The sequence below is a fragment of the Lepidothrix coronata genome, unplaced genomic scaffold (genome assembly GCF_001604755.1).
Source record: "Lepidothrix coronata isolate B3197 unplaced genomic scaffold, Lepidothrix_coronata-1.0 Scaffold104, whole genome shotgun sequence".
NCBI classification, from domain to species: domain Eukaryota; kingdom Metazoa; phylum Chordata; class Aves; order Passeriformes; family Pipridae; genus Lepidothrix; species Lepidothrix coronata.
The window spans coordinates 2,736,112-2,757,834 of NW_016690284.1; the positions used below are offsets into that span (position 1 = coordinate 2,736,112).

Here is a 21,723-nt window from a genome sequence, read left to right on the forward strand (position 1 = left end):
TACCCTGTTAATGTTTGCTTGACAGAAGGAATCAAAATTTCTTAGCAAACTTTGGGCAAACTTTGAATGCAGTAAAAAAACTTTTATTATGAAACCTATGTCTCATGTTCATTATGAGATGACTGTTAGTGTCTTCTGTTGGGAAACTATTTTTTGTTTGTATCAAGAAAAAAAAAGATTAATATCAAACTTGGCCTTTTGATAAAGATGTCACACAAAAAACAACTGGGCTTATAATGGACTGGGATGTTGATGTTTAGGTATAAAACCACTTTTCTGTAAGTTTGGATTTTCAACAAAAAGGTTGAAAAGAGTTTATATAAGCAGTTATTAAGAGACTTTTGATTCATCTGCATATTACTTGTCTTTCCCAGGTGGACTCATTCGGGAAGGGTTTAGCCAAAAGGATTTAAACAACAAAATCATACTTTATGTCATCAACCTGTCACAGGAAGTGAATTCAGACAACTTGGAGTTTCAAGTCATGGATGCCAGAGGAAACTCTGCAGGGCCCCAAAGGTAGCTGCGACCCTCGGTGATATATGCTCACCCCGGGGCACACGAACTGGTGCTGAGCTTGGAGCCACACAGACATGAACACAGATAGCTACTCCTCAAACTGCCATTGCCTTTGCGGGAGTAGAGGAGGTTTTCTTCCCTCAAGGAGGTGAAATACAAGGGGTTAGCTCCAGTTTAGAGTGGGTCATAGTTCTCAAGGGCCTTTGGGGCCTCTTAGGAAAGCAAAATGGAGTTTACTCTAAGTGGCAGTTGGGCATTTGGAGATCTGAGATGTTGGGTGCTGAGGGATGGGATTACTGCATCATGAACATGGCTCTGCAGCTGCAGGTCAATCTTGCCCTGTGCTGGTGGCAGTGCATTTTTCACAAGTTTGAGATTAAAATGGAAGGGATGCTCTCAAGTGATAAAGCTATGAGACATACTTCTGCAAAAGAGCACTGAAAGGAGGTGAAGAGCACACAGCATCTTCTTTGTCATCCACAGCTTATGTTAGGCATATTATCCAAATTTCCTTGTGACATATGGTAAACCTCACACAGAAAAATTAGAATATCATCTGAACTGTGCTTGATGATAAAAGCTTTAAGTAGGAGTAGCCCTTCAGCATAGGCAATGTTTCTGTTAATTTCTGAAAATAGGACTAAATGTTAAATGAACTTGTTTAATAAGTAATAAAAATTGCAAAAAAAATAACCAATGCTATTTTCCTGGGCTAAACTGGCCACTCACCAACCAGACTCATAGAGAAAGAAAAAGAGCAGAGAGCTGGCTCCAGGGGCAGAGCATTTCCCTGCAGGCTTGAGAGAGGACAGTGATCAAGCAGAGCTCAAGCAGAGCTGGAGGGAGGCAGTTATGGGCTGTGCCAAAAGATGTCCCCATACACAAACACATCTGAACATGGACAGCCTGAGCACTGCCCAGCTGCTCTGTGCTGGCTTACAGAGGAACCAATATTAAAACCACCATTACATGATGCCACTTCTCGTGGTAAAGTGTGACTTCTTGTTTATGAATGCCAATGTGTAGCACAACTTTAGGAAGAGAGCAAAAAAAAGGTCTTTTTAATGGAAAATAGGAGTTTCAGTGAAGTTATACATTAGCAGATCAAAGGGGAATTTGGCTTTAAGTGAAAAAATAATATTTTAATACTAGATTTAAAAGCTTGTGAGATACTTTTTTATTTAAACTATTTATCATCTAAAGATCACTGGTTCAAAATACAAATTTCATTTGTTGTTGATGTCCCAGCTATTATCTGAATGCTGCTGAATGCTACATCTGGCACATCCATCCTGTTTAGCAAAAATAAAGCAAACCAGCTTCTAAATGGGTTGCCCCCAAGATTAGCATCAGAGGATAAAGGAGGACAGGAGGAAACTTCCACTGGTGTTAGAGCTAGTCAACCATGAAAGGTCTAGAAGGTTTAAGAAAAGTTCAAATTATTTTGTAAGTAGCTCAGCTCATTTTTTTCTTTGCGCTTTCTTTCATTCCTCTCTGACTCTCAATAATTTTTATCACAGCTTTTACAAAGGTGAGATTTTTATTGACTACCCTGTGCAGCATGCGATCTTCTGAGGTTCAGTCACACCTTCACTATAAACAATTCTAAAATTCAGTGTATGGAACACCTGAACTCAGCCAGGGTGAAGAGTTGAAGAGCAAAGTACACAGAGTAGTAAAGTAAGGGGAGTAGGGAGGGTGCTGGCACAGAGGCAGTGAAGTCTTAGAGCATGCTCTATATGCTACAGGAGGAGAGGTAGAGGATCAATGAAGGAAGGTGGGCAGAAAGGAGGATATTGCAGCAAAAAAATGGGAAGTGAGAGTATAATACAACCAGAAGGCTAAAGGGAAGCAGGACAAAAAGTGATATCTTGTCTTGGCCTGTTTGGCGTTACAGATAAACTGCTCTTCTCAAATTTCCTGCAGAACCCCTTTGGTTGTGAAACAAGGTTCAGGCCTGGTTTAGGGTGGATGAGGGTTGGTCTGGAAGATTTACTACAGCCTCTTCCTAATCAGCTAAATCACACATGTTGAAAGACTCAGTATGTGTATTGGCTAAATCAACAGTCGGAGAGAAATGGCTCTTCACACAATCACGGGCTGGAGGTGGCTGGTGGGTGCCTTTGCTTCACACCTGCATTCCTTCCTCTCCCACAGATTGGAGCTAAGGTGGTCTCGGATTGAAATGCAACAGACTGCATATGAAGTGTGTGAGAGCGTAGGAGTGGTGTCTCTGAAAATCACCAGGGCAGGACACTCAGTAGAGTCTGCCTTTATCACTGTGAAGGTAAAGTCAAAAACCAATGTCCTGAACGTAAACTTAGCAATAAATAAGCCTGCTAATTTCTTCCTCAGACTTAAAAGGTAGGCCATGTGATTCAATCCAGACTTACTGGGACATTGTCCTTGCTACCACAGATGGCTGAAATATTTCTGACAAAACTTCCTGAGTTTTAAGTAGAAATGCTGATTAACCAAACCTGGAATGTTTTGGAGAAGTATTTCAGTTTTGATGGAAAAGTAAAGCAGGCAGTTTCCTCTGGCACTGTGCTCAGAAGCTTGGTTTCCAGGATTTGCCACTTAAAAATCCAGGCTTTGAGCAATGTAGGGCCTTGGGGCTCCTACTCAGGCTGGAGAAGCCCAGGAGCTATAGAGGTTTCAACTACACAGCCATGGTAGCGTTTCCCATTTCTCCCCCTACTACCCTTAACCTAGGAAAAAGCCTAAAAAACCCCTATATCTTCAGTGACAGCCTCTCTCTACTGTCAAAAAAATTAGACTGAAGCCTGCACGTTATAATTTTGTAAAACAGGTTTTGTGCAACTTGCCTTCACAAATTTTATCTTTCCTCATAAAAATGGAATTTCCAGGATTTTACCATCTCCCCTTGCTAGAGAAATACTACTTCTTCCCCTCACAGTTTCTCAGGATTGTAGCCCTGATTGGAAACACAATTTTGATTTATTCTTCTACTGAAGTTAGTGGGTATTTTGCTATTGACTCCACTGGGGGCTATCCTGTCCTATCCTTCATGGGCTCCGATGATTCTACTCTGATTGTCACTAGACTAAACAGACCAGTGAAATTGATCCCAGTATCAAGAACTCAAGTGTGGAAACTGTTGTCCTCTGGTGATCCCCTATGAAAATTCAGGGAGTTGCTGGAGTCCCTATATTTACATATATAGGGGTTCTTGTCTATCCCGAAGAGTCTTTGGGGCTGACAGACAGCTGTGTGTGCAAACACTTCTTCCAAGACATCACAAAGAGCTAAATAAGAAAATGCGGCCAGGTTGTTGCTGCTTTTGTGAGATGACAGGATGTGCCTGTCCAGAGGCCAGGTAATGGCAGGGTCCCCAGGCACAGAGAACAGCAGTGTCACCTCGTGCTGTCAAGTAGCAATGTGAGAGGGAATGAGGCAAAATTATAAGATCAGCAAATTTTTTTTTTGATGATGTGTATTTTAAGCCATGAGCAAGAACAGAATGCCAGTAGTACGTCACAAGACATATTCTTTAGGTCTTTATCTTTTTTTCCAGCCTAAGCACATGTATGGGTTGGCCTGTCTATTTGAGACTCCTTGAAGAGGTGCACAATAGCTTCAGCACACAGCAGAATGCTGTGCTTTGGTGAAACAGGTCACAGCTTGGCATTTACTGCTTCATTTCTTCTCAGGTCAATGAAATATCTGCTATGCTGGGAAAGGACTTTACAGCGACTCCCTCTAAGCTTGTTCAGTTTGATCCAGGTATGAACCAGTGCACAGAATAATTCTAAAATTAATTCACAGAAAATGTAAACTCTTGCTTTGGAAAGTGAAATCTGTTACATATCTTTAACTAGAGGAGCCAAATAGTATTAAAGACACTTGGACTCATTTTCTGGAAGGGCTTCCTTTGTGAATTAGTGTCCTTAATACTTAGGGTGAGATGATATAGGGTCCCTTTACATCAGTTAAAATATAAAAAGTGTTGAAATGACGACTCCTAATCTCCCTACAGCTAGGCTGGGGAGGACTCATCCTGAATTGAGCTGTGAGATGCTTTAAAAACTTCAGTCATAATTAGTAAAGCCCAAGAGACAAATTTGAACAAAACTGAGTACAACTGAAGTTATTCAAGGGTTACAAAATCTTTTCTCATTCACATAATGGAAGATAGAAGTTACTCATGAAAGGCAAGGAACCAAGGAAAAATCTTGTGAACAAGTATAAAATCCACCTAAAAGGTTGCACTTCAATCTAAGACAGTCTTTGATCCATTTGCTGATCTTTTGAATAACTGTTCCATCTCTAAAATTAGGCTTTTTAGATAAAAACCCCACAATTTTCTCTTGAAAATTGCAATGTACTAAAATCTATGTACTCCAGTGCCATTTTGCACATCTACAGCAGCTTTTTGTTACATTGTGTGCACTTGAACAGAACCATCATTGCCCAGGAACAAATTCAAACTTAATGTTATTTGGAAGAACAGCAGGAGTCCAGTCAGTTGGTAGGAGCACAATAGCATACACAAGCTACTCCATTCTAGCTGCAGACATGTTAATTAATATATTTCTTTGACATCCTGATTGATTGAAATAGCACTTAAAGAGTAATTAAAATGTTTATTTTCATTAGGAATGTCAACCAAGACATGGAATATAGCAATTACCTGTGACGGATTAGAGGAAGATGATGAAGTCTTTGAAGTAGTTCTGAACTCCCCTGTGAATGCTGTTCTTGGCACACAGACAAGAGCTGTAGTGAAAATTTTGGACTCAAAAGGAGGTATTCTCTTTTGATCCTCATCATTAAGATGGTGGGACAATCTTGTCTGAGTAGTTACCTATTTTCAACCACAAGTTGTTCCTAACACTCACCTTTAGTTCAAACCGCTTAATTTCTTCTTAGAGAAAACAGGCTCAGCAGTTGCAAACCCTTTATTCTCTCACACAATCATATGCATCCTCTGAGGAAACACAGCATGGAGAAAGCAATGAGCACAAAATAAGAAAGGTGCCAGGAAAGAAAACGCTTTTCATAACAACATGAGTTCAGTTCTCATGTATTAAAGTGGGAAAAAATGTTTTTATGTCCATTAGACTGTGTTTTTTCCCAGTTATTGTTTAGCAGTTATACATCTCTACAAAAGATTTATTTTCCTTTCAAAAAAGAAATCTAACAAATGAACCAACTCTTAGCAATATATGTTCCATGCTTAACGAACACAGTCCACAACTTCACAGCACACAGCAGTGATCATTACAGAGTATAGGCTTTTAAGACTGCATTATTATTGTGTTTTTCAGTGGTCAGATGCTGTGTGCCTAAAACATACCAAAAAAGAAGCAACTGTAGAAACACAAAAATAGAAAAGCTGTAGAAAAATAGAAATAACTAGCAAAGCATCTGAGTCCTCTGAAAACCTAACAATGTTTTTTCTTCTGGTGTTTAGTGAAACTATTTTAAATACCTATGTTGCAATGAATTAGGCTTCATGTTATAAAAAATCCTTTCAAAATTTCAGATTTGTTTTCTCCTTAACTTTCCTAATGTAAATCATAATGTAAATTGACACACTGAATTTGTGGAAACAATAGTGTCCTGTATTTCAGAGGAGGAAATTGTCTGGGCATGATGGAAGTATCACCAATGGTAGTTAAAGATACCTGTCTCTCTTACCAAAAAACCAGCACTGCAAACCCCAATATATGGAGAAAAACACGTATTTTCAGCAGATGCTTGGTTGAAATTCTGACCTGTGGGTAGACAGATGCATCACATGTGAAAACATACATATATATAGGTAGCATTGCAATCATAGTCATAGCCAACCCCAGAAATGAGGATGACTAAACAAACAGCAAATCAACTACTTCAAGTGAAAGAATCATCCAACTTTTAATGACAAGCTGTTTATGTGCCCATATCAACGTGACCAGTTATCTGCTCATGCAGTTAGAACTGACCATCTGCCATTTTTATGTTTTCAGGTCAGTGCAGCTATTCCCATTCTTCTAGCCAAAGCAAGCATGGCTTCTGGGGGAGAGGAACACTGTTTCCAGTTTCCAAAGGCTCCTCATCACCTTCCAGGCCTGGCAATTTTTCCCTGGAAGGGATCCCACTGCCTCCTTCCAAAGGGATGAGAGAGCATGGAGGGGACCCGTGGCGGGAGCACAGCTTGGTGAATCTGTCAAGGACCAGGCTGAGAGTGACTGGAAATGGCAGAATAGTAAGACATTTCTGTAGTTCAGTGATTGACTGATTTGCGAATTTATCGTGATGTGATATCTTCATTAAACTGTCATATTTTTGTAGTGATCCTACCTGACCATACAATAACTATAAACTACCAGAGTTTGCTCTGAATCAGACCAGAAAGCTATTTAAAAATACTGCAAATAAAAAAAACAACCAACCAACCAACCAACCAAAACAAAACCAATACCAAACAAACAAAAAAACCCACAAAAATCCATGTGTGCAAGAGAGAAAGAAAAACATGATTTGGGGCAGGAAACAGGCATCAAACAACTTCAACAATTATGAAGCCTCTCATTTTGTATAAATTATGGGGCAGTTAGAAGAAAGAAGTCAGTGGAGCCAGGCAAATGTATAGAACTTGTACATCTGGTACTGAAGCTCTAAAGCTGAAAATACTGTTAGCTTAAACAGGAAACAGTCATTTAAATCTTGCCCTGATTTTCCTGCTTAAGTTATATTGGTTTAGCTAGGTGGTTTAATAAGTTTCTGCTACTGTAACCTTAAAAGTTAATGGAATCCGTTCATAAAGACGCTTGTAATTTGTGCTTTTTAATGGCTGTTTTCAGAGGTTATCCATTTCTATTCTGAAAGAGAAAGAACTAAAACCTAGACATGCTCTTCATGATTTATAACCTAGATCTTGTAGTAAATTTTGCATAAAGTCTATTTGTTTCTATAATGCATGAATATGCTCAACTCATTCTGCTGTTCTGCTATTTTCAGGTTCAGCCTTCATCTGTATTTAGAAATGGAACAGATGTGGTTTTCAAAGTAAGAGCATTATGAGTATTGGTCATCCATTTCTGTGATTTCTTTCTGATTCTGTTCTTTCCAGGCTTTATCACTTTTAATAATTTGTTATGACCAGTATGTTATTTTCCTATGTATCTTTCTTTTCCTTTGGTGTAATTTTCCCTTGATTTACAACAATTTGTATTATAATTAATTTTTATTATTATTTATTTAGTTTATTTAAGAGTTGCTTGGATGTACTAACCCTCTCTTTTCCCTCTCTTATTCTTCTTGCATGTGTGATACTGTAAAACAAAGTATCATGGGATGGTATCACTCAAAATAGAGGATGACACCTCATCAGCTAAAACTAACAAGAGGGCAAAACCACAGGTAAATGTCATCTCCTCTAAGAAGATAGAAATCCCACAGGCTGATAAGGCAGAACTTGCATCTGAACCAAGTTCAAGACATAAGGTATGAAACATTTTGTTTCATAGGCATTTTCACCATCTGTCTTCAGTCATGCTGTTTTCCAAATTGATTTAACACCTCTGAGCTCTGCAGCCTAACCCTTCCCACTCCAAAGCCGAGCTTAACCAATACACAGATAACAACTCAGCCTTTGAAAAGTTTTCATGGCATAAAATTTTAATATAAGGCTTAATTAATCTATTTCATGTTGCTTGTTTGTTTTGTGTAATTATTTTCCTTCTAATGTTATAATGACATTTTCTCTTTCCAGGACTTCTACTCTTTTCCGAAGGCCTGTACACCAGATTTAAAGGGTCTCTTGCATTATGAAGAAAGCACTCAAAAGTTATTTCAGTGTGACGGGATAACATGGAAATTCTGGAATTCCCAAGGCAAGGTAAAAATGTAGCCATGAGTATGCACCTAAGCCAGAGTCTGCAATGAGTGATACTCTCAAACAAATTACTTTCTTTTCACTTGTACAGGGAATAAAAGTGTTGTCCAGAGTAGGTTTGCTTTCAGTAGAAATAAAAGTTTCCCAGAATTGTGATGAGGACTTGACTGCTGGGGTTGCCTTTCCTCTCTGTCATCCACAGGTGCTCCTGGACAAACCATGTGAGCACTGGTGCCTTGGTGCTTGTGAGTATGTGGGCATAAGACAGTTCGGGAATGAACTCTGTGAGCGAATGAGTAGCAGTTAGTGAAATTAGCTTACTTAGGTATTCTGTAAACATACATTCCCTCCATCACATACGATGTTATGCTGAATTTTGTTGCACTGCATTCCCTATGCAGACTGCAGGACACAGTCAGTGGTGTCCAAACTAATACAATCTCTTTAGAGGATTTTTGAACTGAAACCTGTTGTCACCATTAAAACTACTAATTATAAATTGTAGCCTCCTCTGGCAAGCACTTATTTAATTAAATCTTTTAAGCAATGCTGTAGCTTTATTGATACACATTGAAGTTCATGCTCAGTTTAATTCTGGGCATTAGTGTACAGACTATCTGTGCACAGACATCTGCTCACAGATCACTGTGAGCATAAGTCTGTTTTACCTTTTCTTCTTTTATTTTAGGAGGTAAGCATGAAGAAATGTCCTTCTGGATGGAGTTATCATGAAGGCAGCTGCTACTTCCTGGTAGTGAATCACAAGGTCACCTGGAACACTGCTGCTCGGGCTTGCAGAGAACAGTAAGCGACCACCATGCAAATGTGTTTGATGTGCACTGCTGTTGCCCTGAGCTGAATGCTGCTCTTGAGGCCAAATTTAATCAGATATGCCCCAATTTGGCTGTTCTGCACAGTTCCCAAAAAAACAGAACAATTTTTGGGATACAGACCCAGTGGCGGATAGAAATACTGTTAGTCTCATAAAGTTTCAGGTGGTGATGCTACTGTATTCCCAGCACAAATTTCCAACGTTGTCCACTTGCATTAAGGATATTTCCTAATGGGAGAGTTAGTCTGAGAGAAGAGAAATACAGCAATGACTCAGACTTTCATCCTCTCTGACCCACCACTTCCTTGGCTCTACCTTCACTTGATATAGCAACAGTAAGAGGTTGCCAGCTCCTGTGTGCCTCACTGTATTTTTCTGAAGATGCAGCTCTGCAGATTCTGTAACTACTTGAAAACTTTAACTTTCAATTTAACAGTATGTTTCTGACTTTTTAAGGATAAATAAAGGCATAACCACAACAGCAGCAGCAGCAACAACAACAACAGTAATAGTTGTCTCAAAGCAAGAGTCAAATAAAAACCCTGACAGTCTTGCTCTTCGGGCATCTGCTTTGTGATTTTGGTTTTAAGAGCATTAAGTTAGCACTGGAAGAAATGCTAGCCATGGTAAAATGAAGCTTGCCCTAGGATCATGCATTCTCTCTACCTTGTACTGAATTATGAGCATCAGGTCAAAGACCAATCTGAACAATAGCAAGGGCTTAAAAAGACCTCTCCATTACTCCGTAAAAGGAAAATTAGAACAGGGAAGACTCGGAAATGAAAGAAACAGAATATATTCCATAAGCAATGGAAGGACATGCAGGAAACATGAATCACGGCCAAGCATGCATAACAAACCTTGATTCATTCCACTCAGTTATGCCAGATCATGTTGTCTTGGTAACATACAAAATAAAAGTGTTGGTTCTAATACCTCCCAGCTATTGGAAGATATTCTTTGCTAAAATGTAAATGTTACCTGCTCTTGTGAGCTCACCCCAAATTTCACATGACTACTTGGTTTACTTAAAATTTCGGCTCCTGAAATTGTTTTCTATTGTCTGCATTTATTATGGTATTTATGCAAAAAAAGCTGTAAATAGTGATATTTTATTTTTTTTTCTGAAGGCTTCAATGTTCAATTGATACCTTGGGAATATATGTCACTCTACTGGGAGGTGTTTCCCATCTCCAAAAAGAGTGTGCTTCTGGGGACCCATATTTTTTGTAGGTGGTAACTTCTTGATGAAGGCTATACTGTACAATGTAGATATTAAACTGAAGAGCAGTAAATAAATGAAAGCAACAGTAAGTAAATGTCTGTGTTAAACACCTGCACAAAATGTCAAGGCATATCACTGAGTCCACAAGGAAATGAATCCTAGGGCAGTGATGATTCAATTAATGTCATACTAGCATAGACTTAGAAAGCTTTATCCTGGTAAACGAAGTCCTCCTGTCCTCCATATGGAATTGATTTACAAAAGCACAATCGCAGGAACACATTGTCTTAAAATGAGACAAGAAGATAACTTAGTAAATTTTGTTCTGTGCTTTTTCCCAGCTCCTCCTGGCAATCACCACTGCCACTGATTGTGGTATTTCTGTTATTAATGCTTACTCTGTTGACATTTAAATAGTTGATATTTCAAACAAGGAAGTAAAACCAACATGGAGGTCAATCTCAATTTTTAATAGATCAAGCAAGCATTAAATGAAAATATTAGAATTGACTTTCAGTAAATCAGCCAACTTCACTGAAAAAGAATAATTTTTTATTACTCCAAAAATGACATTACTTTAAACTTCTATTCATTTGTCTTGCTAGACTTTTTCTATTACACAGAACAGGGGAAAAGCACAAGCACTGTTAAAGTTGATTCACTAACAGTCTCCAAGTAACCAACCTCCTAGCCTCCTTGAGGAAACATTGCTATCCTGAGCTGATGGAGTGGGCAACAAGCTGTACAAAAAAGAAGTGGGCAGGCTGCAGACGGTACAGAGAAGGGCCACACAGATGATCAAAAGACTGGAAAGCCTGCCACTTGAGGAAAGAAGGTTTAGGGGAGCCCTTATCACCATGTTCCAGCATTTAAAGGGATTCTACAAGGAAGATGGAGACTCCCTTTCTACAAGGAGTCACGTACAAAAGATAAGCAGCAGTGGGAACAAGTTACTCCTGGTGAGATTCCAGTTAGACACAAGAGAAGACTTTTTTTCACAATGAGACCATCCATTAGAATAGTTTCCCCAGAGGAGTGGCGTATTCCCCGACATCAGACACCTTAAGGTTCATCTGGACAGGGTGCTGGCCCATCTTGGCTGGACTGTGCTTTTGCCAGAGGGGTTGGACCAGATGATCCTTGAGTTTCCTTCCAACCTGATATTGTGTGATTATATTCCATGAAAGCAATGCTATCAATTTCTTGTGTAAGCAGTTGCTGTCTGGACATAACTATATATGCAGGGGCTTATGCAGATCTGCTTATGCAGATTTGGGCTTTTATTGACACACATCGCATCCATTTGTTGCAGGTAATATACCAACCTTTCCTTCAGTTTCCATGTGCAGGTTAGATGCAGAACACATAAATGTGTGTCATGATGCAAGTTGCTCTAGGTTTGTTTGTATGCATGAAGAGGTTCTTGGCACTATGAAGAGAAGCATCTGGGGGATATTACGGCTGAGTGATCCCACAGCAGCCTGATTTAGAAGCAATTTTGGTGATTTATGTCACAGTTCTTGTTTATCCCATAGGAACACATCCTCCCCAAGGGTCAGTACAGCAGGGCTCACTCACATGTGAGATGGTTTCACTGCTGCCACTGAGGGGATGGAACAGGACTGGATAGACAGAACCCACGGTTGTGTCTTTTGCTTTGTTAGTCATATTATACCTTTATCTTCTTGAACATTTAAATAGAGCTCAAATATGGTCAGATTTCAGATCCTTTACTGCTAGCTGTGTAAGTCAGGGGCAGTTATTTTGTTTGGTGTTAGTGTGTTAGCTGCATATGGCTTCAATCCTTGGGAATCATAGGCAGAACCACATATAACATAATAGGTTAGATCCTTCAGGATGGCTCAGTGTTGCCTACTGCAAAGCAGAATGGAGCCTGCTGCCCTCCTCTCCTAAAACTGTGCTGGTTCTGTAAGTGACAGGTTTAACTTACAGTATTACGAGTGACTCCAGCATGGGAATTCAGGTACCTAGAGTCTATTGTATCTTGTCTGACTTTCAACTGCCATTCTGGAAGTGCAGGGCTCCTGCAAGCTCTGCATCGTGTCTGCCACTCATCTGAATGTTCTGAATACGACAAGGTGTTGTAAGCAACACTAGACACCTATTTCAAGGCATCAGGATAGGTGACCAAACAAAAGACTGGGATGAGCGCAGCCTCTCAGTCACCCCCCACCTTCTTCGACATCAGTATAGGACGTGGATTTACTACAACAGTTAAAATTAAATATTCTCTTGTCCTATGGAGACCTTCATACCTAGTCAAATGTGCTTCTTCTGAGGTTAAATTTAACAAAATTGTACAAGACTCTTTAAAACTTATTGGATAATTTAATGGAAAATCAGTAAAGTCTTTGTGCTAAGTGTTTTCCACTTCTACTTCAAGGTCAATAGCTACCCAAAATATTTCCTTAATTTAGGCAACTGCTCAAAGATAAAGGATGCTCTTGATTTGATGGCAAAAATTTTAAAGCCCATAGGAACAATTTCAAGTGGGCTTTTTAACACAGAAATATAGCATGGCTCCTTATCTTGAGTAATTTACATTAGGAAGTGTTAGATTTACACAACTCCATAAATAATGTTATCTTGTCATTTCCGGTGTCTGACGCTCTGCCTAGAGGTTCAGTAATTAATATTATCAGAAGTGGTATGTTCCTTCAGGACTGATCTCATTTCCCTGCAACACATATAACCCCCTAATTAGGTGCAACAATTAGAACAGTTGTTCTGTCTTCAATAATGCGTGTTTCTCAGGCTGTATTTAGAAAGCACTCCTATAGAGAAAAGATTAGATAACGTTATAACTATTTCAGTGCTTTCCTTTCACAGTGCTGAAGTCTCTCTCTGGTATGTGGATTGAAGTAAAAGTCTGAAACGTATTTCTCAGACCACCCCTGTATGTCATAAATGATACAGTAGTTACTGACACAGAATGGTACTTTTTGTTTTCACATTTTCTAAGACAATTGAAATAACAGGAGTAAGTATGCTTACCTGAAGTAACTTTCTTAGTTCCTGGATTTTGAGTGTCCTTAAACAGAAGCTAGATAAAATGCTTTATTTTTGCTCTTGGTCAGCTAGTAGTGATACCACAGAAACTGCTGCCCAAACCTCTCCTTAGCCCCAAATTTGGTCAGTGCGACCACAGTCACTGTGAGGGGAAATGGTATCCTCCTGCTGAAGCAGTTAGCCTGAGAGAACGCCCTGAATTAACTGAGCCTGCTTTCCTGGACTTTTTGTCTGCAGAAGAAGATGGAGTACAATACTTTCCAAGAGCTTATGTCAGCTCACTGGAGATTCAGTGCCTGGTAGATGGGCCCAGAAGAGTGGAAGCATGTCACGCTTGGGACACAGAGGCACAAATGCCATGCACAAAATTTCACTGTGATGAGAGACACAGTTGAAGTCCTGCGGAGAGCTTCACTGGGTGCAGTTTTGGGAACCTGTACAATAAGCGGGTGCACAATCTCGAACCCTACCAGGCAGTTGCTAACCCCTTTTGAAAGACATGAGCAATGTTTCTGAGCCATCCCACCACACCTCTGTGTGAGGAAAGTGTACACAGAATTACAGAGTATGCTGAGTTGAAAGGGACCCACAAGCATCATTGAGTCCAATCCTTAGCCCTGCACAGACCATCCCCAAGACTCATACCATGTGCCTCAGTGTTGTCCAAATGCTTTTTGAACTCTGTCAGACTTAGTGCTGTGACCACTGCCTTGGGGAGTCTGTTCCAGTGCCCAACTACCCTCTAGGGGAAGAACCTTTTCCTAATACCCAACCTAAACCTCCCCTGACACAATTTCAGGCCATTCCCTTGGGTTCTGGTCAGCACAGAGAAGGGATCAGTGCCTGCCCCTCCTCTTCCCCTCACAAGGAAGTTGTAATTGCAATGAGGTCTCCCCTTTGATCTCCTCTTCTCCAGGCTGAAAAGACCAACTAACCTCAGCTGCTGCTCATATGGCTTCCCCTCAAGGCCCTTCACCATCTTCATTGTCCTCCTTTGGACTCTCTCTAAGAGCTTAATATCTTTCTTATATTGCAGTGCCCCAAACTGGACACAATGTTCAAGGTGAGGCCGCCTCAGTGCAGAGCAGAGTGGGACAATCCCCTCCCTCAACTGACTGACGAAGCTTTGCCTGATGCCCCCAGGACATGGTTGGCCCTTCTGGCTGCCAGGGCATTGCTGACTCAGATTCAACTTGCCTTTGACCAGGATCCCCAGGTCCCTTTCTGTGGCACTGCTTTCCAGCATCTCATTCCCCAGTCTGTCCAAACATTCCAGGTGCAGAATCCGTCACTTCCCCTTGTTGTACTTTGTTTGGTTGGTGATTGCCCAGCCCTCTGATTTGTCAAGGTCTCTCTGCGGGGCCTCCCTGCTTTGAGGGAGTCAACAGCCCCTCCCAGTTTTGTATCATCTGCAAACTTGGCTCATTTGAGACATCCTTTTGTTTTCTGGTGGTCCCTGAACTTAGAGGGTCCCTGACTGGACCTATATTACTTGTCTAGACCAGCCATGATTCCACAAGTGAGGGCTAACACCCAGCTGTCCTGCAGGCCTTGGCAGATCCACCATGCAAAGTAGAGCAGAGAGCGACTCCACCCCCTGCTGTTTTGGTTGACTTGCAGGGATAATGGAGGAGGCCTTGGCAGCAGGAGCATCCTCCATCAGCATTACAATGAATTTGTTTTGTACTATTCCCTTCTGGGTCCAAATTAAGGAATGGTCCATTTGTGCAGTAGGGACTGTGTAGAATATTTGTGGACTACTACTCTGAACTCCTCCTGATGTAAATTTTTGCTGCTTCCCTGTCTTGTGTGGCATCATATGGAATGCATGGGATCACTACTCTCAGAAGAGGTAGATGGCAGTAACAGGAATGGAGCTCCAGGCATGGGTCTCTAACTGGGCAGCAGGCCTGATGGTGGGCTTGAACCCCAAGATCTGTTCATGGTCTCCATAGTGGACTCACGTCTGTCCTGTAATTCTTGAGACCTGGTTGTTGTTCCAGCTCTTAAGACAGTCTTTACTTCATTTGGAGCAATAGTGATCTTTTGTCTCTGTTTACTGGCAAAAGTACTGAAATTAGCAAAACCTCATAAAGCCGTTGGCTTAATCTGCTTCTACAAAAGGGGTTTTTGCTCTCTTAAAACATGTTCTGATGAGCAGTGTTGTTTGCTTTGGCCCTATCAAGCATCACCCGGGATGTTATGAGAGGCTGAAAGGGCTGGAATCACTGTTAGATTGAGTGGCAGTCAGAAATATCGGACAGACATGACAGCATCAGAGAGATGGCAACAGCAGGCATGACATGTAAAAAGCTGACATGATATCAGTGCAGACAGAAAGATGGATAAATAGGAGAATGAAGCCACTGATGGCTGACAGTGTCTGACAAATTTGAAGAATACCATTTGTCTTAATACTTCAGGATCTAGATTGGCCTCTAAATGGCTTAAGAGCAGCCTGCAGGTGCTTGCATGTTTGGTACCAGTTGGAAGACTTGTCAGTGGCAAGGCCACTCAGTGGCTAGGGTTTGCAAATACTCCTTTGTATATGGCATTCTTTAGGTACAAATGCAGAGCAGAACTTATACATTGACTTAATTCAGAAATAGTCTGCTTTATACACACCACAACTGCTCTCCATTGTGAATTAAATGTGTAGTCATTGTAGACAACCCTCTGAAGAATGGGCTGCTCCTCAAAACCTTTTCAGATATGAAACTTCTTGTGACGAGCAACTTGGGAAACCCATGGTATACCTGCATTTACCGAGTGCAGGTTCATAAAAGAATGGAAAAACAGAATACCTCAACTGAAAGGCAAAATTGAAAAGGATGAAAATACTAAAGAAGAAAGAGGGTGGGATAGGTGGAGAAGAGAGAAATACAGGGAATGATGTGACAGCCTGAATGTTGATTTTAGAGGGTGCATGTGTTAGCTGTGACAGGGAAGATTTAGCTTAGATATTAGGGGAAGATTCTTTCCCCCAGAGGGTGGTTGGGTGCTGGAACAGGCTCCCCATGAAAGTGGTCACAGTACCAAGCCTGACAGAGTTCAAGAAGTGTTTGGACAATGCTCTCAGGCACACAGTGTGATTCTTGGAGCTGTCTTGTGCAGGGCCAGGAGTTGGACTGCAATGATCCTTGTGGGTCCCTTCCAACTCAGGACATTCTAAGATTACTTTTCAGAACCACACCACCACTTAAATCTGTTACTCAAAGCTTCAGTCTTTTCAGAACCTGATTTTAAAAAGATACAGTCTGCTCTACTACCAAATGAGTGAAACTGGCTTTTCTTTCAGTGGCTTGGATTTTTGTGAAGGAAGTTATTATTTTATGGAAAATATGGTATCAATAATTGTGCTAATGGTTTAAAACACAGTTTGTGAATATGAGGCACATATTTTCTGTATACCTTTTTTTTCAGTTGCTCAGCTGATTCAATTTTTCTGTTAGAAAAATGAGACTAGGACTTTGGTTCCTCTCCACGTAATCCACAATTTTAAGACTTTATTTCCATGTAATTATTCTTTCATTTCAGTAAGTCATGGGTTTTTTTTCCTGTGACAAGTTACTTATATGCTTTATACTAGAACCAGTGCCCCTTGTTGATAAGTTGACCTGTCTGTCACTCTGTGGAATGCTAATTACTCTGTCCTCTCTTCTTGAGCCTAGATACCTGGGGAGTCTAGCAAGTGTGGCTAATGAACAACACATGCAGTGGCTGTGGGACTTCGGTGGGAGGATGCCCTTTTGGATAGGCAAGTATATCCACTGCCTGTCCTCTCTGACCATTGAATTCCTGTGCACCTTGAAAAGCAGGAACTGCCACCGCAGTTCCAGCCCAGTTTTCAAACATTGCATTGTACTCAACTTTCTGCTGCTTTTATTAGTTCAGAGCAAAGCATAAGCCAAAAGCATAATTTACCTCACTAATTTTATAAGTCTTTATCAAAAAGAAGAGTTTATCGTGTTGCCCATTGCTGGATAGTTTTTGTCTTGAAACCTTTCCCATTTTAACACAAGCTGATGAAAATAGCTCCTACACTTTTATTTATCTCACCGTTCTTTTGACTGTTATTTTATTTATCTTTAATTTAGCTTTTTTTATTTGTTAGTTTTAACTTTAAACAATTATGTATGTTCCTGCTAAATTAATGATGCCATCTTGTGTCAGAATTCTTATGAATTAATTAGATGAACATTTCATCATATCATTTTAGATTTAGCTAGTTCTTATTATGCACATTATATTTAGTGAGAAGTGGAAAGAATTCAGATGGGTCTTCTTGTTTCTGCTATACTGTCCTCAATTTGGTTCTTATTTTTCAATTCTGATCTGCAATTGTCAGCTCTAAGTAATTTTCTGAGATTAATTTACTAGCTATACTAAATTAACTTTAAAAAATACAGTTAGTTTGGAATCTTGTTTAGTGGTCTCATGATTTTGTTAACCTGAGAGAAATAAATTCTGCTGACAAGAATAAAGACTACAAGACTGTTATGTCAATTTTCTGATCTTGGTCACTCTTAAGAAGACAAGTCTTATCTAAAAATATGTCACCCACCTTATCCTCTTAGTAACTCAGAGGCTAAGTGAAAAGATATGTTTTATGTTGTACTAATTAACACAACCTAATTTTACAACTGTTAATCTAAATGGTGTAAACAAGGTCTAAAAACATCTGCAGGATTTTACATTCAGAAGAAATCTGAAGGCATCTGAGGCTGCCCAGACTAGAATATAATATTCTCCTTGCTATCTCAAGTATCAGAACAGAAACCTGTGAAGGCATAGACATGTGATAGATGGAAAGAGGAAAAACATTTTAGATAGGCGCTAATGTGGAAAAGTATGTTTTTCTTATTCAGATGGCCCTAATTGTGATTCAAGTGGCCTAATTAAATACTAAATTGTGTTTTATTTGTGTTCCATCAGATGGGTTTTTCTCAGCGCTAAATTGTATGCATTTTTCAACAAAGATATAGAACAACATACTTCTCTTGGCATCGGGCTCCAGAGACAATAAACATCACTGATTTGGTCTTACTAATTTCACACAGGCTTGAATGACCAAGTCAATCCTGGACATTGGGAGTGGAATGGAGGAGAACCTGTAACCTACATAAACTGGAGAAGAGGCTCCAACCGCTTTCCAGTGAGAGGAAGAAATTGTGTATTTGTGCAGAAGCGAGGAAAATGGCAAGCAACTGACTGCAAGAATGTCAGACCAAACAGCTATATATGTTCAAGAAAGTTGTAAGGAATGGAGGATGCCTGTGAAAGCATAAGTGGACATTCATGCTGTTTCAGTGTGTTATCTGCAGACATGGGAGTGTAGTTAGAAAACTGTCCTGATTATCAGCAAGGTTTATATTACATGCTGCCAGAGGTGCAGATGCACTGCCTCTAACCAAGGTATAGAGGTCCACTGCAAAGTTTAAGTCTAGATTAGGTTTTGAATTCTCCCCAAAGACACTGATGTATCACTTACTCGTATGTATTTTTACACCAAAAAGTTAGGCCTCAAAGCTTTCATCGCACTTCTGTGTAAAAGTACTTAAAAAAAAAAAAAGTAGCAAATCAGTTGATTTGCTTTGCTCTGCTCTTAAGGAGGGGTTGTGAATTGGCTGTTGCTTTAATTTGTTTGCAATAAAAACTGCAGTCACAAAAGGAGGAAGACTGCTGGGGGTGAAAATGGGGGCAGACTTTTGGCTAGAACCAGGTCCTCTTGGGTGATGAGGGGAGTGACATCATGTAAGTACACAGGGCTTGTTTAGTTGATGCCTTAGTGCAGTGTCTTACAAAAGTACCAATGGCTGGATTTAGTGACAGAGTACAACAGGAGCAAAGTTTGGGTTTTTTTTTCTACCTCCCAAGGCCAACTTTGGATCCCTATGGATCTGTTCATACAGAGTTGCATATTGTTTCATATTCCTAACCAAAATTTTTAATTGTTTTTTTGAATTGCAGGATACTGGTGTAATTTTTAGTGTAATTAAATAATGGGACATCTTTACATCTAATGTTATATCAAAAGAATGATTTATTAAAAAAATATTGAAGCTTAATCCTAGAATATTATCTTGGGATATTCAGTGACACATGAACATCAATAGGATTTATATGTGTGTATAAACCAATGTAATCATGAGACATATTTTGTACTAAAGCAGATATGGCTTTTGAATAGTATTAATCTAAGTCCTTATTAGAGATTTGAGGTTTATGAATAATATTTAAAAATCCAGATTTATTTCTGAGAAAGAGTTTAAAATCAGCCGTTAATGGGAAAAAAACCAGCTGGCCATAAGTTATTATTTTAGATATACACAGTTGCAGTATAACCATTTTGTAACATTGTAATAAATTTATATTTGACCTGTCAAAAGCTTGCTTTAGGACCTTCTTACTGCCGGCTTTAACATTAAAAAAAAAAAAAAGAAACCAGGCATAAGTTTCCCCAAAAATATAAAATTAAAGCTCCCCTCAAACCCTCTCTTTGCCCAGTGGGTGACAGTTGGTCTGGTACTGAGTGGGGTAAATTTGCCCTGTACCTATGAACTCTCATCCCCCCCATCTGTCTGCCAGCTGCCACCAGTTGATCCTCCCCTTAATCATCTATTCAGCCAGCCTCTGGATCAATTTTGCCCCAAAGGTGCAAAACCTCCTTCTAAGGTTTCTCACAGCAATTTCTCAGTCCTGCAAGGGACGGATGCAACAGAATCACCTCTCCTCTCTGGGCTGAGAGACACTTTCAGGGGTTATATATCCCTCTTCCTTGCCTCTGGTGTGCATTGGTTACTCATCCTCCCTCCTTGCCTGTGACAAGTTAAATCAATATGCATGTGAGTAGCTGGACAGTCTTTGTATATAGGAAAGAACCTTTCTGAAAGGGCTGTTGCCTATAAACATGAGTGTATTACAAAATCAGAGAAAAAAGAACTGCAGAGCTTCCTCACCCTTATTGTTGCTATCAACAGATACAGACAAAAATATTTCCAGGATTTCTCTCTATTTTTTCCTTTTTTTTTTTCCTTTTTTTTTTATGATAATATTTATGACAAGCTTCTAGACACTTTTTCTAGACATTAACTCTTTTGTTTAAGGAGTTTTCTAAATCAACATATATAGGCTAATTATCTCCAAACCAGGTACTCCTGAGTACCCATCCAGATCTGATTTTATTTCTGATAGTTTTCATTACAGAAAAAAAATTAGCATCTAAAAAAGTATTCTTGAGATCTCTCAGTGGTGTGTTATGGAACTCCAGGGAAAGCTGACTAAGAGAGACACAAGCATAAACTTTTATTTCTTTATGACCCTCTTTTAATAAAAGCTGTAGAGTTTATTGGTGCTATCTTTATAAAGCCTATTGAGATTGCTCAAATACCTCTCTGAATTATTTAATAAATTAATTATATCAATGGAGAGGGAATTTGAAAAAGGTGCTTGTTACTCGATCAGTAACTAATAAATGACTCATGCCATCTGAGACAACAGTGACCTCAGGTTTGTCTTTGTGAGAACAGGGGAAATTTTCCCTTTTCTGTATTTCATTTGAACTGCCTTAAAGTGATTGCAGAGTATGAAGATTCACTACACAACAGAATGTTAGGTGTGCAAACTGTTTGTGCTCCTGTCTTATTATACCTAATACAATACACTAATGAAACAAAAATTCTTATATTGCAGTGCAAGTTTATTTCTGCTCTGAAAGGCTGCTGTATTTTTTTTTCCAATATAATCAATTGTTCCAAATGTTTATTAATAAATTTTAATTTTTCTGTCCTTAAAAGAGAAGTATTTTTTCAGAGATTTTTACAATTTTTATTTTTATTATTAGAATACTGGAGTTCAATGAATACAGCTTACTTGGATCAGGGAAAGCAAAAAATAAGGGTTTTTTTCCTGTTGACATAGGAAATTATTGCATCTAAGAAGTTTAGTAAAGGATGGGCCTAAAACCCTGAGGAGCTTTGGGGATTTTTCCAGTCTTCAATACTTTTGAATTAGACTGAGTAAACTCAGGTAAAAATCAGTATTTAGAGGATCAGCATCAGCAGGGGAATTTCAAAAGGCTGAAAGTAAGAACAAGGAGTGTGTAAATTCTGGTGTTCGCCTATGGATGTCACACTTTCTGGATAAACAAAGGATTTATTTCACCAGAACTATCCATATACCTTTTAAGAGCAATAGAATCAAGATGCAACAGCTCAGTGAAAAGAACCCAGTAGTTAGCCTAGATTTCTATAGTGACAGGCAATGTGAGTT

General features: G+C 39.5%; 1 protein-coding gene across 2 annotated transcripts in view; it reads left to right on the plus strand.

Annotated features, from left to right (window-relative positions):
• The window catches only part of FREM1 (FRAS1 related extracellular matrix 1), a 64,177-nt gene extending 44,285 nt beyond the window's left edge, over positions 1-19,892 (plus strand). Inside the window, exons 22-32 of one of the 2 annotated variants that reach the window (XR_001876230.1) lie at positions 375-519; positions 2,677-2,806; positions 4,194-4,266; positions 5,140-5,289; positions 6,495-6,733; positions 7,489-7,536; positions 7,816-7,974; positions 8,243-8,368; positions 9,054-9,169; positions 17,119-17,209; positions 18,513-18,617. Coding sequence is in view for 1 of the 2 variants with exons in the window: in XM_017823701.1 (XP_017679190.1) it covers positions 375-519; positions 2,677-2,806; positions 4,194-4,266; positions 5,140-5,289; positions 6,495-6,733; positions 7,489-7,536; positions 7,816-7,974; positions 8,243-8,368; positions 9,054-9,169; positions 17,124-17,209; positions 18,513-18,712 (1,472 nt within the window). In the remaining variant the exon portion in view is untranslated. Of the gene's footprint in view, positions 1-374; positions 520-2,676; positions 2,807-4,193; positions 4,267-5,139; positions 5,290-6,494; positions 6,734-7,488; positions 7,537-7,815; positions 7,975-8,242; positions 8,369-9,053; positions 9,170-17,118; positions 17,210-18,512 lie in introns of both variants that reach the window. The other variant, XM_017823701.1, reaches the window with a different exon arrangement.
• Positions 19,893-21,723: the final 1,831 nt, after the last annotated feature.